Source organism: Remersonia thermophila, chromosome 1 (genome assembly GCF_042764415.1).
Source record: "Remersonia thermophila strain ATCC 22073 chromosome 1, whole genome shotgun sequence".
Lineage (NCBI taxonomy): Eukaryota > Fungi > Ascomycota > Sordariomycetes > Sordariales > Chaetomiaceae > Remersonia > Remersonia thermophila.
The window spans coordinates 1473254-1489854 of NC_092217.1; the positions used below are offsets into that span (position 1 = coordinate 1473254).

General features: G+C 58.5%; 4 protein-coding genes across 4 annotated transcripts; 2 read left to right on the top strand and 2 right to left on the bottom strand.

Moving 5' to 3' along the window:
* Nucleotides 1-2875: 2875 nt before the first annotated feature.
* Nucleotides 2876-5037, bottom strand: VTJ83DRAFT_420 (uncharacterized protein; the record flags this gene model as incomplete). The annotated part of the gene is made up of 6 exons (XM_071010663.1): nt 2876-3144; nt 3204-4013; nt 4088-4635; nt 4699-4818; nt 4880-4934; nt 4995-5037. 6 exons carry the CDS (start codon nt 5035-5037, stop codon nt 2876-2878), a joined length of 1845 nt encoding a protein of 614 aa, XP_070869773.1.
* A 4803-nt stretch (nt 5038-9840) lies between these two features.
* VTJ83DRAFT_421 (uncharacterized protein) lies at nt 9841-10725 on the top strand (the record flags this gene model as incomplete). Its single annotated transcript, XM_071010674.1, has 3 exons — nt 9841-10035; nt 10099-10170; nt 10237-10725. 3 exons carry the CDS (start codon nt 9841-9843, stop codon nt 10723-10725), a joined length of 756 nt encoding a protein of 251 aa, XP_070869774.1.
* Nucleotides 10726-11636: 911 nt separating this feature from the next.
* Nucleotides 11637-13940, bottom strand: VTJ83DRAFT_422 (uncharacterized protein; the record flags this gene model as incomplete). Its single annotated transcript, XM_071010685.1, has 3 exons — nt 11637-13001; nt 13058-13371; nt 13511-13940. 3 exons carry the CDS (start codon nt 13938-13940, stop codon nt 11637-11639), a joined length of 2109 nt encoding a protein of 702 aa, XP_070869775.1.
* A 1597-nt stretch (nt 13941-15537) lies between these two features.
* VTJ83DRAFT_423 (uncharacterized protein) lies at nt 15538-16173 on the top strand (the record flags this gene model as incomplete). The annotated part of the gene is made up of 2 exons (XM_071010696.1): nt 15538-15675; nt 15823-16173. The coding sequence occupies 2 exons, from the start codon at nt 15538-15540 to the stop codon at nt 16171-16173; spliced, it is 489 nt and encodes a 162-aa protein (XP_070869776.1).
* Nucleotides 16174-16601: the final 428 nt, after the last annotated feature.

Below are 16601 nucleotides of genomic sequence, written 5' to 3' on the forward strand. Positions count from 1 at the left end.
TGCCAGTCGGGTTTGGCCGTTGAGGAGCGTCCTTCGTGGACCTGCCTCGCCCTAATGCCGGATCCCCAAACCCGTCACCAACCAGAGCAGCCGCACGCCTGTGGTGGGCTGCGCAGAGGTACCGGCCAATCTGCGTGACATCGGGGCCGCCCGCACTCCTCCCTCGGCACGGGTCAGCAGAGCCCGCCAGAAAAACGGAGGCTCTGGGTGCAATCTGGCAAAGTTCAGGTGATCCCTTGGCTCGAACATCCACCCCCTTGTGTCTGAATGCAAACTTGGAACGGCTTCATGTGCCTGACACAAGGTTTCGGTCAGGTACCTCTGCGGGCGCTGGTACCTGGTGCGCCTTGCGACCTCGGGGCAATCCTCTCTGGAGCTGACTGGTTACTCTTGTGCCGTCCCAATCCCTCAACACCTAACCTCCGCCCGGGCCCTACCTTGGTACACTACAAGCACCTTTGATGATCGTAGCTTGACATGTTCTGCCATTCGATTTCGGCCCCCAACGACGACCAACCCCTTAAGGCCCTTGCAGACTTGAAGTCGAATCAAGAGCCCGGCAGCAGACCCGACGCTTTGGTTCAGCTGGTCCGTGCTCCACAGGGCACTTGGTTGGCTGGTTAGCACTAACGGAATACCCTGGAACCCGCCGTACAAGCTTGTTAGTGGCCGGCCCAATCCTTGCTGGTTGGTCAGGGCCTTGATGATCCGTTCACCCTGCCGTGGTCTAGGGATGCCTACAATGCGGCCTCGCTCAGCAAAGGATACACGGAGCGAAGAGACAAAAGAACATCTAAAAAGGGCTCTCAGTGGCTGTGCATGCTTCGAGTTGTCAAGGCGGAGACCTCCGGGACCGTCTCCTATCATTTCAGAGATTTCTTTTGTCACATTTTGTCCTGGGTATTGTTTGTTGCGGCTGTCGAGGACGAGGCTGTGGCACCAAAACCAGGCCGGCGTAAATGCGGCCACCGTCACAACGACAAGGCTGAGCCTCTTATCAGACCACCAGGGGAGGCCGCATCCGCATTGCCCAAAATAGGTACCCACGACAACTATAGTAGACACCACATGCAACGTCAACGTTTGGAAACGAAGCGGCACCTTTTCGAGCCAGCAACATGGTGGCAGGCCTCAGGGCAGACAATCACCGCTTGTAAGACGGGCAGAATCGCAAAACCGAGCTGGCCAACGAACAAGACGCCAAGTTATGCCTGGCGGCACGAATATGCTTTTCGCTTCCTCCCTCGTATAACTGGCCTATACCATGGTGGACATGTCCCCGGTGAAATGTTGCAACTCTCCGCAGTCAATTCGGAGCGAGATGGCTAGAACCCTCTCCCCGACCTATCACGCTTCCAAACCCCCCGCGGAGCCAGAGTCTCCAGCTGCACACCCCCGTTCCCCGGACGCAGCAGCGTCAGGCCGAACCTCCCCTCCTGGGCGTGGGCGTGTGATCCTGGCGTATCCCTCTCTCCCCTGCGTCAGGCCCCTGAGCTTTAGTTCACGTCTCTCTGCGTGTGTGACAATGCCAAAAGGTTGGCCTACATCCCGCAGTTTCTGTTGACCGAGCCTCCAGACACCCAGGGTGAACCGGCCCGAAGCCAGTTCACCACCGCCCTCACATCTCCCATAGGTAGCTTCATGCATGTGCACGTCCTATCCCCTATGTGACACCGACACACCCCCCCCCCCCCAGAACGCAGGGAAGACCAGACTCCCAACCCGTCTCTGCACCTGCAGCAGGGTGGAAAGACAACCTGACGCGCGGCTTGCGCGCCTGCGTGCGTCCCGCATGGGGAAGGGGGAGGGGGGGGGGGGGGGGGTGTGCGGGTGCGCAAGGGGGCTGGCCAGATCCGGTGAAGCACCAACCGCACGCAGACTATTCGAATCGGGGCTCTGGGCTTTGCTGCGGAGACGACAGGACCGGCCGTGACGGCGAGCGAGCATGGCGGACGGATGGGGGCGGATGGGCCCTCTCCGCCTGATCGGCCGGCGAGCCTGTGACTCCCGCCAAGGGTCGCCGTCAGGGGTGGTTTCGTGCTGCTCTTGACGGGCATGGGTCTCTTGGATCGCGCCGCTCGCCGGCTCTCTCGCCGACGACGAGCAGGCCCGCATGCGCCCGTCGAAGCAGCGGATGGGCTGAAACATGGTATAGGTAGGATGTGTCAAGTCCAGAGTCTTGCATCTTTCTTCGCTGCCAACAGTTGGGTTGTTGTGCGTGGTGGCTTGGGAGGCTACCAAGGGATTGATGATCGGGACCTAGCAGGGGCCTGAGGACAAACAGCGGAACGACCGACCTCCCGGTCATGTCGAGAGGAGAGTGCACGTGGAGAAAAGAGGAAGCCAGGAGATAGGGGAGCCGGCCTTGGATTCAAGCTCATGTCGTCCATCTACTATTATAGTGTGATGGATGTCGGGAGCCGAGCAAGTGCTGCCATGACCTGAGCTCAATCTCAAGCTCGCAATCTTTCACTCACATCCATTCAGCTACCAGACGGAGATGGTAAAGAACCAAGCAGACTCAAATCATCAACATTTTGTCAGCACAGCATAAGTCATGCTGTGTACCTCTTCCTTCCCATTCCTCTGCCGCGCGGTCAAAGCCAGATTCCATCACTCTAACTTTTTGTATCCGCATGTCATGAACAAACATGTAAGTAGTAAGAAAGACGCCAATCCGTTTTCATCCCGCGGGTTCCTGCCGGTTTGTCGTTGTGTGCCCGTCCTTCACGTTTCAAAAAGCTCCAGACCATATGGCTTTCATAAGAAGATCCCCGTCCGAATGCGCCCGTATCTATCTGGAAAAAGGCCTTCCCTTCCCTTCCCCTTCCCATCCTCACCACGCACCTGCCACCCGCCAACGTGCGGTCTACATTTACCGCGAGGCCATGGCCTTGGTGACCAGCCTCTTGAGGGCGAGCTCCTTCTTCTTGAGGTCATCGGCGCTCGAGTCCTCGAGCTCGAGCTGGCCAAGAGCCTCGCTGAGGGTCTGCTCGATCTTCTCCTTCTGGCCGCGCTTGAGCTTGAGCGACAGGGTCGGGTCCGAGATGATCTCCTCGACACGAGCAATGTACGACTCGAGCTGCTGCTTGGCCTCGAAGCGCTTGCTGAAGGCCTCGTCCTTGCTCTTGAACTTCTCAGCCTCTGTAAAGGTTTGTTAGCCATTGCCACAGCAACTCAAGGCAGAACCGCTTGATACGTACCGCTGATCATGTTCTGGATCTCATCCGACGAGAGCTTGCCGACCGAGTTGGAGATGGTGATGTTGGCGCTGCGGCCCGAGGTCTTCTCGGTGGCAGTGACCTTGAGGATACCGTTGACGTCCACCTCGAAGACGACCTCGAGGACGGGCTCGCCAGCCTTCATGGGAGGGATAGGAGCAAGAGTGAACTCGCCCAGGGAGGTGTTGTCCTCGCAGTTGACACGCTCGCCCTGGTACACAGGGAACTGGACGGTCTGCTGGTTGTCGGCGACGGTGGTGAAGGTCCTCTTCTTGATGGTCGGGACCGTCTGGCCGCGGGGAACGACGGGGGCGAAGATGTTGCCCTCCATGGCGACACCCAGGGAGAGAGGGACCACGTCAAGCAGGAGGAGGTCAGCGGTGTCGGCCGAGGTGGCCTTGCCGGAGAGGATACCGGCCTGGACGGCGGCGCCGTAGGCAACGGCCTCGTCGGGGTTGATGCTCTTCTCGAGCTTCTTGCCGTCGAAGTACTCGCTCAGGAGCTTCTGGATGCGGGGGATACGAGTCGAGCCACCGACGAGCACGATCTCGTCGACCTGGCTCTTCTCGAGGCCGGCGTCCTTGAGGACCTGGGAGACAGGCTCCAGGGTGCCCTGGAAGGCCTTGGCGTTCAGATCCTCGAAACGGGCACGAGTGATCTGCATGTTGAAGTCCTCGCCATCGAAGAGAGAGTCGATCTCGATGGTGGTCTGAGCACCGCTCGACAGAGTGCGCTTGGCGCGCTCGCAAGCGGTCCGCAGGCGACGAAGGGCACGGGCATCGCCGGAGAGATCTGGAAGAGGGACAAGTCAGCGGGTTTACCTACGAAGAAAGGGACAAAGACCACATCGACTAATGAAATCTTACCCTTCTTCGTCTTGCGAGTGAACTCCTTCTTGCAGTAGTCGAGGAGGTTGGTATCGAAGTCCTGGCCACCAAGGTGGGTGTCACCAGCGGTAGCCTTGACGGTGAAGACACCGCCCTGGATGTGGAGGAGAGACACATCGAAAGTACCGCCACCAAGATCGTAGATGAGGACGTTGCGCTCCTTGTCGGACTTGCCCGCGCCAAGACCGTAGGCGATAGCGGCAGCGGTGGGCTCGTTGATGATACGCAGGACGTTCAGGCCAGCGATGGCACCGGCATCCTTGGTGGACTGGCGCTGGTTGTCGTTGAAGTAGGCCGGGACGGTAATGACGGCCTTCTCGACCTTCTTGCCGAGCTTGGTCTCGGCGATCTCCTTCATCTTGGTGAGGACCATGGCGGAGATCTCCTGAGGAGAGAAGGTGTGGGTGGCACCAAGATACTGGACCTCAACCTTGGGGTTGCCCGCGCCGTCGTCGACGACCTTGAACGGCCACGTCTCCGTGTCCTTCTTGACGGTGGGGTCATCGAAGCGGCGACCGATAAGACGCCTGGGAAATGCCCGTTAGCAGGGTTTTCTCGCAGGCGGTCTCAGCCAGCGCGGGAAAGCATACTTGACATCGAAGACGGTGTTGGTGGGGTTCATAGCGGCCTGGTTCTTGGCCGCCTCACCGATCAGGCGCTCGTCCTCGGTGAAGGAGACGAACGAGGGCGTCGTGAAGCTGCCCTGCTCACTGAAGGACGGAACAAGTTAGTATTAACTCCTGAGAGAGCGAAAGGGTCCGGAAAACTTGCTTTGCGATGATCTCGACGTTGGTCTCATAGACAGCCACGCAGGAGTAGGTGGTGCCTGGAGAAACGATATGTTAGCATCCCCCACCCGACCAGCTGGTGTTGAACGTAGACCTACCCAGATCGATGCCGACGGCACCGTCATAAACTTCGTCCGCCATCTTTGATTGTGTCTTGGGATTGTCCCGTCGAAGAAAAGGGTCGAGGATACAAGAGTTGAAGCAGAAGTCTTGGGCACAAGGAGAGAAGACCAAGGTGCTGCGTGGGGCAGACGGGCTTCAAGATTTTATTTCTGAAATTCTCGTTCTGAAATTTTTCAGTGGACCCTCTAAAAACGCTGAGGGGCCCGCTTTCTCGCCTCCCGCCCCCACCGATCCGACAACTCCTTCCCCGCAACTTGAAATTCGCATGCCTTATCGGCGCCACATGGAACGATAAGTGAAACGTCTCGCATTTTAAACCACCAGCCACACCTGGGCTGGGCTGAGGCGGTGCACGCCGCTTCGTCCGGTGCCTCTTGGCAGATGGGCCGAGAAACAGTCCCAGGGAGCACGGCTGGAAGGCTGCGCTACGCAGCTTGGTCAAACAGTCAGATGAAGTCGGCCTTGATGTATTCGTTGTAAGTAGCGGGGATTTAAAGTGAAGTTCTGCTTGGGCTGGTTCATATCTGTGCTTTTATCTCACCCCGGGTGGGATGAGGTGGGAGTGGGATCTCGGCAGTGCCAGCAGCAAAACCCTCTTTTAAGTCTCCGTAAGCGGCCTTTCTGGCTGCGGCGGCTCTCTGATCGTCACCACCGGATTCCTGAACATTCTGTGGTAGGCGGATCGGCGGGATAAGGGAGCAAGGAACTGGTTGTGTGTCTACTCCGCAGCCGCCTTTGCAACCTCCTTAATCTCTCCCGTGTTCCTCGCCACTCTATCATACGCAGCCTTATAGGTTTTACGATGAGGTTGTGGGTAGTATACACGATTAAAGACCTTGCGACTTGAAAGTGTGCTTATAATAGAGTACGTTCCTTTTCTCTTTTTTTCTCTCTCGCTTTTTCTTCTATTCCTCGTTTCTTCTTGCTTTCCTGTGTTCATTGAGGATGACTAGCTTATCATCTCACTGATCAGGAATTATTGACTGAAAACTCAATCCAGAGGCGTCGCCTCTTAGATGGCCGCTTCCCGTCTCACCCCTTCACAGTTTGATATGAAACCAGGAGCACAATTTATTCAGATTTGCTGGGGTTACACATTCACCTTAGGGCGAGCTCGAGATCGTCTACGTACCAATGCGGCCCTGGGACTAGGAGCGTCTGTAAACCCTGTGATCCTGTATTCACCTTACGGATATGCTTCTCACATTTCCTATGCGCTCGGCATCGCCTGGGCCCAGCCTCATGACCCGGCACACTCCGAGCACCTGGGGGAGCACCAAGGCCATCCTCCAAAAGACTCGGCTGCCCCAACAGCTTTGTCCTTCCGGATATACTTCTCACACCTTTCCCTGCACTAGATATCGCCTAGATTTGTCCTTGGGATGGGATATATTTTGAGAATTTGAGATTCGCCAAAGTCATCCCCCATCTCATCCTTAACTCCAATAATATCGGATTCCTGTCAGCCAACAGGTCTGATTACGCTGCGGCCTCCTTTCCCCGTTCTGAATCTCACCTAGTTGCAGATCTCCTCAGTTAAGCGGCACGTCAGTGTAAGAAACAGTTAGTTATATCGTCTCTATCCGATAGCTCGGACTTCCCGCCAATCCTTATCACCATACTTGTCCATCATCCATTTGCACGGAAGGGTTGTGTAGTCCCTCCATACCATCCTTAACCATGCCGTGGATTAGTCGGAACATTGCCTGTAGCGGTATTTCCCCAAGCCATACTATCACCGATATGTCTGAAAACAAAAGCGCCGAAAGGGAAGCGAACTCACTTCCCCAAGTAGATCGACGAGAAGGGCCTGTCGGTCTCAAACAATAGATGTTGGGGATGAGGATAGCTTATGCCAAATACATGGTATTTACCCTCCAGAGCGAGCATGGGCATTGTTTCTGACCTCAACTGGCAGCAGCGCATTCGGGTCGCCTGTCCACACTAGGCAGGAACTTGAAGGATGTCACCGCTTTTGTCAAGGCTGACGAAGCCGGTAAGCTATGTCGTTTCTGTTTGCGAGATCTCCCCAGAACATATTCCTTAAAAACTCATCCATGGCTCTAGAACCGGAAACTATGCGTATCTGTTGTACGCGGGCAAAAGCGAAATCGCTTATGCCCAGGGGCTTCGGGTACCGTCATACGACAGTATTACCTGATCTTGCTCCTCAGCAGAAATCTATTACCAATGAAGTACATAACGATTCATGAGGATGAGCCCGACGCTGATTCAAATCCTACTTCAGGGATTCCGCTAGTACCATGGGCCTTCGGTCTGTTAACACGCTCACTAGGCACGAATGCCTCAGGATATAAAACGACGAATTCTTTTAGGTTACAATACGCGGGGATGATACAAGTATGCCAGGCCGCCAACATTCGGACCAGAAACGGGAGGTCTGAGATTGCAAGAACTGGAGGGCTGTTTCTACACGAGCGTTTAAATCGGACCTGCTTGTTTGTTGTGATCCAGGTCATGCAGCTCAGGGCCAGTTGACTCAAGAGGAGCTAGTTATCGGCCGCCGAATCTACCAGCTGTGAGATGAGTTGAACATCACAAGTGTGGTAGGTGGTAAGATCTACAAGGTTCCCCTAAGGACAGCCTCAAACGTGCTAGCCATGACACTAGCTTCATTTGATGGCGGGTTTCCGGTCCATGGATATCGCACCTTGATGGCTTGACTTGGGATACATGGCTTGCACGGCTTTCAGGAGAATCATAATGACCGAGATCACTACGGCTGGAGGACTCGGGGTCTTCGAATGTCACAGCTGAACAGCACTTCCCGTGCCGGCGAGATCCAAGCACAAGACTGGGACAGCTCCCCCACCAAGGAACTCCTGGCCGCCCCCTTGTCACACTCGTTCCAGAGCTTTATCCCCACATCAGACAACTGAAGATGCCAGGCTCTCTGATGCTGACGAACATTCCACCGCAGTTGACACATAAAGCGTCCACCGTGTTTGCTGTCATCGTCGGCGGGTCCCCGGATGTCATTGAGCAATAAACCGGCAAGATTGTACCAGGGGTGAATCCGCCATCTACCTCGCTGCCGTCGCCCAGTCCCGTGAATAGCTTCGTTGACCGATATGGCTCTCTCACAAGCGTGAGCCTATGCGGATCCGGATGCTCAGGTCCGTCGTGTCTCCCACGGTCCCCAGGTCTTACTGCCTTGATCTCTGACTTTGGGCCATGTTGAAACTGGCTCTGTAAAATGACTGACTTACCTCGAGGACCTCGCTCGCAAGTGTTCCAGCGTGCGTCCTAGCTCCCAGTCTCACTTTGCTGTTGTAGAATGCCAATTGTACCGTCTCCCGATCAGCGAACATGGAAGTCGTTACCTCGCTCTTTGTGCCCTTTCAATCTCGTCCAGAATGGTCTTGAGATAGAGGCGCGATGTCGTGTTCGCCGGCAATGACCTGGGACCGACAACCAGCTTTGCATACCCACAACCTCGGCCAAACCGTGATGCGTTGTACTTCCCAAGGACTCCCGAGGTCTTACTGTTGCTGGTGACCCTGCCGGTATTTATGTTGGATCTAGGCCACACAACACTCCTGTCCGGTTAGCTGCCACTGTTGGCCCCAGCATGCTCGAGGGTGTCGTTGTCATTTTCCAATAGAGCGTTAGAATGGTGTGATTTTTTTAGCCTACCCGGCCAGCCCTATTCCCAAACTATTGAAAAAGCGACAGTTTAAATGGCTACCAGCTGCGAGATGCCCTTGGCCCTCTTTGCCAACGCTGTCGACTGTCTGTCCTTGATTCCCATGGAGGTCCATCTCAGTCCTGATCCTGTTGATCGAGATCTGATCGGAACCGGTCAGCTCGTGGCATTCCTGTGACGGACAGACGGTCCAATCCAGATAGAGAATGACTTGCAGTGAATTATCATTAGGCGATGAACGTTGCGTAAACGCGTAGGTGCGCGAGAGTTACCGTGCCTAGCCCTGTCCCCCCCGAGGGCCCTCTACGTTGTTCAGCTTCTCTTGATCCATGAAGACTTGAAAGGCTCGGAAGGGGGTTGTTGGATGTTTCCTAAGGGACGAGGATACTACGGGACGAGGATACTACGGGACGAGGATATTACGGGACGAGGATACTACAAGCACCTGGCCGGGTAGTGTTGGAGTGTTGGGTCATCCGCTGGTATCAACAATCTTCTAACTATAGAAACCAAAGAATTGCCCAACGAGCCGTCTTCGTTCTAGGCCTGTCCTTCACCCATTTTTTTTTTCTTTTTTTCTTTCTTTCTCTTGTTCTTGTTTTCTATTCTCTCACTTTCCCCCCCTTTCCCTCACTTCCTCCCTTTTTTGACCCTGCATTCCTCCTTCATGGTTGTGGTGATGTTGGAGGGGGGACTTCACGTTTCGAATATCCAAAAAGGGAAAACCCATCAGCCATACTGGCCCGGTCTTGGCAGGGGCGGTGCACCCCGCAGTCTGTGGCAAGGCGGGGCTTCAGGTGCGGCGGTTGGCGAAACGTCGGTGCCGCGATTGATCGTCCCAAGCCATTTTGCAACCATTGCGAGCAAAACCCAACCCGGCTCCTTTTGCCTTGCGTCTCGTGCCGTTTTCTTGCAAACCAGAAACGAACACCAGAACAAAGCCGACATTGCCTGGTGCAAGGTCGCCTTCCTCCCCTCCTGCCTGAATACCATACAACCGCCAAGCTCCCGGGCTCCCCATTTTTGACCCGCATTTTCTTTCCATCAAAGAAACCACGCCGAGCCCCTCGACACCATCGTCGTCCGCCCCCGAAACCGCAAAGCTCCTTGATCCAGACCCAGGCCTCCCCTCGAGAGAAAGCATCGCCATCACCATGTCGGAGCAAGTCGACCTCACCACCATTCCCATCTCGCCCACCGCCGAGAACGACCCCAACGGCGACTCCACGACCAAGGCCGAGGACCCGGACAAGCTGGTGACCGTGTTCCACAACAAGGACAACTTCAATGTGAAGCATCCTCTCTCCAACCGGTGGACGCTCTGGTTCACCAAGCCCGCCACCGGCAAGGTTCGTCGACGGCCCAGCCCCCTCCCCCGCTAGAGCTTCTTTGCCTAACCAGCCCCGATGCAGGGCGACAACTGGAACGACCTCCTTAAAGAAGTTATCACCTTTGAGTCCGTGGAGGAGTTTTGGGGCGTCCATGTAAGCTTCAGCCCTCACGTTTCACCCCCTTCCCCCCCCAACCAGTCGCTAACCTCCATGGCCCAGAACAACATCGCTCCCGTCTCGGAGCTCGCGCTCAAGTCCGACTACCACCTCTTCAAGGAGGGGGTCCGGCCGGAGTGGGAGGACCCGCAGAACAAGCACGGCGGCAAGTGGTCGTACCAGTTCAAGGACAAGCGCAGCGTCAACATTGACGAGCTGTGGCTGCACACGATGCTGGCGGCCATCGGCGAGATGCTCGAGGAGGAGGAGGACGGCGAGGTGATGGGCGTCGTGGTCAACGTGCGCAAGGCCTTCTACCGCATCGGCGTCTGGACCCGCACCACGGGCCGCCACATCCCCGGCCGCGGCGACGGCGACATCGCCGGCGGCAAGGGCCGCTCGCCGGAGAAGGGCAAGGAGGTCCTCATGAAGATCGGCGCCCGCTTCAAGGAGGTGCTCAAGCTGGGCAAGAACGAGGTGCTGGAGTTCTCGGGCCACACGGATAGCGCGCACAGCGGCAGCACCCGCGCCAAGGCCAAGATGACGGTGTAAGGGAGGAGAAAGAGAGAGGGGGGACAAGGAGCTCTGGGGAGGCGAGAGCCGTAATGGAGATGGCATCTGCTGGCGGAAAAGTCCGTGCCGCTGAAACAACAAAGTATCCATGGCATTCAGTGATTTCTTCTCCAAGCTGGAGTTTTTTTATTTCTCTTTTCTCATGGTCCGGGGTAGGGGTATCGGATGAGACTGAGGAAAGGGGGGGGGGGAAGATACCTTGGGCGGCTAAAACGGCGGTCTCTGATTTTGTCTTTTTGCTCCGTATTTTTCTTTCTTTTTTTTATTCGAGCCACATGGTTAAGGTACTCACTCGGCTTTCGCTTGCGCCCGCATAGGCCTCCACCGCCTCCCTGCTTTGTTCGGGCCACTATGCGACATGCTGGGTGTCTCGGAGCAATATCCTGCGGACGTCAACACCACCAACGTCGGTAGATAGGCCTGAACGCCCTGGACGGCGGTGTGGATGCACGGGAGTCGGGGGTCAATAGGAATCGGATCCCTCCAGCCACCGGTTCCCCAAGCAGGTGAGGTAGGTAGGGAAAAAGCTATTTCTCTGCCGATGTCCGAGGAGCCCTGTTGATACCAGGGGGGGGGGATTAACATCTATGAGAAATGCGCTGTCCCAACCCTTCCTCCAATCCCCACCTCCCCCTCAGCCCTCTTAATCTATGTCTAGCATCAAAAAAAAAAAAAAAAAAAAAGGCCACGACCTGGGCGCGGCTACCTATATACAATGCAATGCCGTAGACTTTGGCCCCGTCTTTCCTGATGCTCAGAGGCCGACCTCCTGAACCGATCCGTGTGTCTCTAGGCCCGTCCCAAAGCAACCGAGGTCATCCCAAAAAAAAGAAAAAGAAACAAGGCCCTACTACACTCTCCCACCCTTGCCTAGGTATAACCCCCCCCATTTATAGCTCATCCCCGCTAAACTCCTCCGCAAACACCTCCTTCACCAGCTCCTTCTTGTTCACCTTGCCCATCGCGTTCCTCGGGATCTTGTCCACGACCCTCAGCACCTGCGGGATCTTGTACGCCGCCAGGCGGCCCTTCAGCGCCCTCCGCATCTCGAGGGGCGACCACCTCGCCTTCTCCCCCTTTTCTTCCGGGGGCGGGTTCAGCACCACCACGGCGCCCACCTTTTGGCCCCAGCGCCCGCTCGGCACCGCCACGACGGCCGCCTCCGCCACGTTCGGCAAGGCCAGCAGCTCCCGCTCGACCTCGAGCGCCGACACCTTCTCGCCGCCTGACTTGATGATGTCGGCCGAGCGGCGGCCGAGGACGAAGTACATGTCGCCGCGGGCCCAGGAGCGTTGGGAGGGGCGGTCGCTGAGGCCGGCCGAGGGCGGGGGCGCGCGGCGGACGGCCACGTCTCCGGTGCGGAACCACGCGTTCTTCAAGGCGCCGTTGGTGGCGGAGGCGCCGTTGGCGGCCGCGTTGCCGTTCTTCCGGCCCTCGCCGTTCGCGGCGACGCTGTCGTCCAGCACAAACTCGCGCGCGGTCGCTTCCGGGTTCCTCCAGTACCCCGGGAAGATGGACGGCCCGCGCAGCTGGATCTCGCCGGGCCGGTCGCGGTCGGCCGGGTCGTTGGGGTCGAGCACGCGCCGGGTGTCGAGATCGACGAGCCGCGCCTCGACGCCGGGAAGCGGCCAGCCGACGGAGCCGTCGACGCGGTCGGCCGGGTCCAGGCCGCAGCTCAGCGCCATGCCCACCTCGGTCATGCCGTAGCGCTCGAGCAGCGGGGCGGCGCCGGAGAGCTCGACCCAGGCGCGCTGGACGGGGGTGGGGAGCGCGGCGGAGCCGGAGATGGCGAGGCGCAGGTTGGACGGGGACAAGGCGGTGCGGGCGGCGTGTTGTACGGCCGGCGAAAGGGTCTTGTGGGAGGCGAGGAGGCGGGAGTAGATGGTGGGGACGGCGGTGAAGAAGGTGATGGGACGGGGACGGGGACGGGGTCGGGAGGCCGTGGCAGCAAGATCCGGGATGGGGTGCCCGTTGGCGGTCCCGTTGGCGGTCCCGGTCCCGTTGGCATGGCCATGGCCGTTCTCGGCAGCGAGGAAGGGCGCGGCAAAGCGCCGCCAGACGGCGTCGGCGTTGAAGGGGAACATGAACTCGATGGCGCTGCCGGAGAAGAGGGGCGTGTAGATGGCGTTGATGGTGCCGTGGATGTGGTGCAGCGGCAGCACGTGCAGCAGATGGTCGGACGAGGAGTACTCCCAGGCTTGTAGCAGAGACCGGGCTTGGGCGGTCAAGACGGACTCGGGGAGCAACACGCCTTTCTGCGGGAGACAGGGTCAGTCAGGGAGGCCGGCCCGCGCGGCGGCGTGCGGCTTACCGGTCGGTTTGTCGTGCCGGAGGTGTACAGCATCATGCCGGCCGAACCGGGGCCCGTTTCCTCCAGGGTCACCTTCTCAGGGGCCCCGGGCCGCGCAGCGCAGCCGCTGCCCTCAAACTTGTCGAGCCGGACATGGATCGGCTCGACCTCCAGCTCCGTGCGCAGCACCTCGTCGGCTTTCGGCGCAAACCTGTCCGACGACAGGAGCATCAACGCCTGGCTATGGTTCAGGATGTATTGCAGCTCCGGTGCCGGGAAGGCCGGCGACAATGGCACAGCGATGGCCTTCGCAGCGAGGACGGCCAGCCAGGTCACTGCGCCGCGGAGAGGCAAGGGGTTGCGCGCGTGTTAGCCCGAACCTGCCGACGAACAGCACATCGGCCCGGCCCAGGCGCTCGTCCTGGGGCTGAGCAGCGATGCGTTGCGTCAAAGACGGGGGGCGCTTTGGCTTACCCACATAATCATAGCTGTTCTCGACCAAGAAGGCTATGCGCTCGCCGTCCAAGTCGGACCGTCCGGCCCGTTCGCAGAGCCGGTTCCGGACGGAGCACACATCCGCGAGGAGGTCGCCGTACCGAAAGCGGCGGCCGCTGGCCGAGTGAACGACGGCGGTCGAGTCCGGGTCGTGGCGAGAAATGGCCTCGAAGACAGGCAGCCTGGGGAGCGAGGCGGTGGACGCCATCCTCGCGGCGACGATGCTGAGGGAGCGGCCGGCAAGGCAAGCGGATAACCCGGTGAGTGGGCTCAGGCTCGGACGGCCAAGGGTGCCGGAGCGCAGGGACAGCGAGAGAGCCGAAGAGGACGAAGAAAGGACCGACGGCGGGAGGAGCCGGTGATGATGATTACCAAGGCGCCTGCCGAGGAAGGCGAGGGCAATGGACATTCTCGGGGTTCAAGAAAGACAAAAGAAGATCTATGTAAGGAGGAGGGAAAGGGGGGGGGGGGGGGGGGGGGAGGCGGCGCGAATGGAGCGCCAAGGGAAGAGCCACACCGGATCGGAGTCTAAAAGTGTCAACTTACACACGCAGGCGCCGGGAGGATGGGAGGGGTGTGGAGGAATGGAATGGAGAGGGGTGGAGGAGTGGAAAGGCCCGCGGCTTGTCCCACGGCTTCAATAGCTGCGTCCCGGGTTCCAGCGGTCAAGAGGTTCCACGGCCCAGGGGACTCGGACGAAAAAAAAACACACACCACAAGACGCAGAAAAACGGGTCCGCCCCCAGCCGGCCACCCGACGTCAGGGGTGGACCTCGAGGTACGCAGTAGTTCGTTGGTAACTATAGTCAGTCACCCCGTGATGTCATGGGGCCCGAGGAACCACAAGTCTCCCAGCCTTTCCGCGGTGTTGACGGGAGCGCTCTCCGGGCCCCCGCCTCTCCCGTCCTCGAGGTACACAAAACACCTACTCTACACAACCACCTACACCGTACGTGCCCTGTACGCCCCCTACGCCGTAGAACCCCTGAAAAGGGCTGCCCGATGAGTGCTTCAGCGTACGACAGGCGCTCGCACGCACGCAAGCACAACCTTGTCACTACTTTCTAGGTATCACCATATACGTCGACGCTCTACGGTGTACTGCGTACTATACATGCTTCCTTGGACAGTCCAGCCTCGGGTTGGCCCTGCAGCCATGCCCCGCGGTGATGATTGGTTGATTGGGTACGCAGTAGCTATAGTAGCTAGCAGTGAGCTCACTCGGCCGGCCGCCTCCTGCACCGCGGTCGCCGCGCAGCAATTCCCCCTCTTGGCCCGGAAATGCCTCCGGCCCGCGAATCAGGACTGGAGCGCTTCAAATTGTTGCGCGGGATGGGGAACCGGGCAAGCAGCGGCATGTAAATGGCTGACGACGACGCGGAAGTAAACAAGAAGAGACGAGCCCGGCGCCAGCAGCTGCTGCAAGAAATGCCTCTCCTCTCCTTGGGTCTTTTTTGCTGTTTTGTCCGCTGCTGTCGGGTTGCCCGCGTCCTTTGTTGCGGCCCGGCAATTGGAGGCTGATGTTGTCCCAAGATTCCGATCATGGCGCCATGGCGAGAGGGCCCATGTGGGGCGCTCGTTGGTGGATTCCGTGGTTCCGGGTTCGGGTTCGGGTTCTTGGTGGAAAGAAAAAAAATAAGGAAAAAAAATAGAGCGTACTACTGTGTATGTAACCATCGAACTCACCAACTACCTATTAATAAGTTAGTTCACTACCAAGCAGGGGCCAGGTCGCTGGGACTCGAGCGATTGGCCCGCTCGCAAGGCGGGGCGGCCAGTGAATTTGCGCGCCGAACGCCGACGTCTTCTGCCGGCTTCCGGTAGTTATTAGTGGGGAGGGGGGGGGGGGGGGGGGTGGGGATCGATGACGACGGACTTTTGACGCTCGACGACGTCGCCCTTCGCACAACCCCCTACTATAGTATACACCGGCAAACAGCTCCCCCCGCAGCCTCGCCGTTCCAGCAGGTACCTTTGCCGGTACTGCCGCCCGACCCACGCCGCCAATGCTCCGCCGCACCGCCTTGACGCTTGCCCGATCCGCCGCCCGGCCGTCTCTGTACTCCACCATGGCGTCTCCGTCGCCCACCGCGCCGGCGCCGGCAGCGTCGCTGACGCCGATCGAGGATGCCATCCGGGAAAAGGCATGTACATACAAACAACACCATGTCTTTCAGCCTTTTTTCCTCTTTCCGATCCCCTCACCCATGTCCATGTCCATCCATGCTTGAGTTTGATCCCTGAGAGCCCGCTCTAACCATGCCCCAACCCACCCACCCACCCGCCAACAGCTCACCGCGGCCCTCCAGCCCTCCCACCTCGAGATCCACAACGACTCCCACCTGCACGCCCACCACGCCGCCATGCGCTCCTTCGTCGACACCCCCTCCGTCGCGCGCGAGACGCACTTTCGCCTGACCGTCGCGTCCGCGGCGTTCCGCGGCAAGCCCCAGCCCGCCCGCCACCGGCTGGTCTACTCGCTGCTGCGCGACGAGATGGCGCGCGAGGGCGGGGTGCACGCGCTGCAGCTCAGGACGGTGACGCCCGAGGAGCTGGAGGCGAGGAGGAGAAAGGAGGAGGAGGAAGGGGGCGCGGTGACTTGCAAGGGGGACAAGGCCGCGGCGAAGGAGGGGGAGAGCTGAGAAGGGAGGTGCGGACGGAGGAAAGAGGCAAGAAATAAAAACCAAAAAAGAAACGGGGGATGGGAATGATGGTTAGGTAATACCTAGATGAGCTGCCTCGTCCGAGGGCAGGTATCTGATGGCTGAGCATAGGCATGCAAGCATGGACGGAGATGATACCCCTTTTGGTTGCAGGGAGTTTGGCAGAAACAAACCTCCCAACTCGGAGCCATTCCTACTTGATTCGTTGTCAGGGGGGACGAATGACACGGTGTATACTATGGGATACAGGCAGCAAAGGCCTGCCCTGTCCCTTGTCTGCCTCCAACATCCCCCATCCCTTTCCTCCCTCTATTCCAACGCGGGTATCGATAGAAACCACAAACCATGTCCTTCGCAAAAAACAACCAACCACGGACGGGCCAACAACATAACTAAAAAAAAATCGC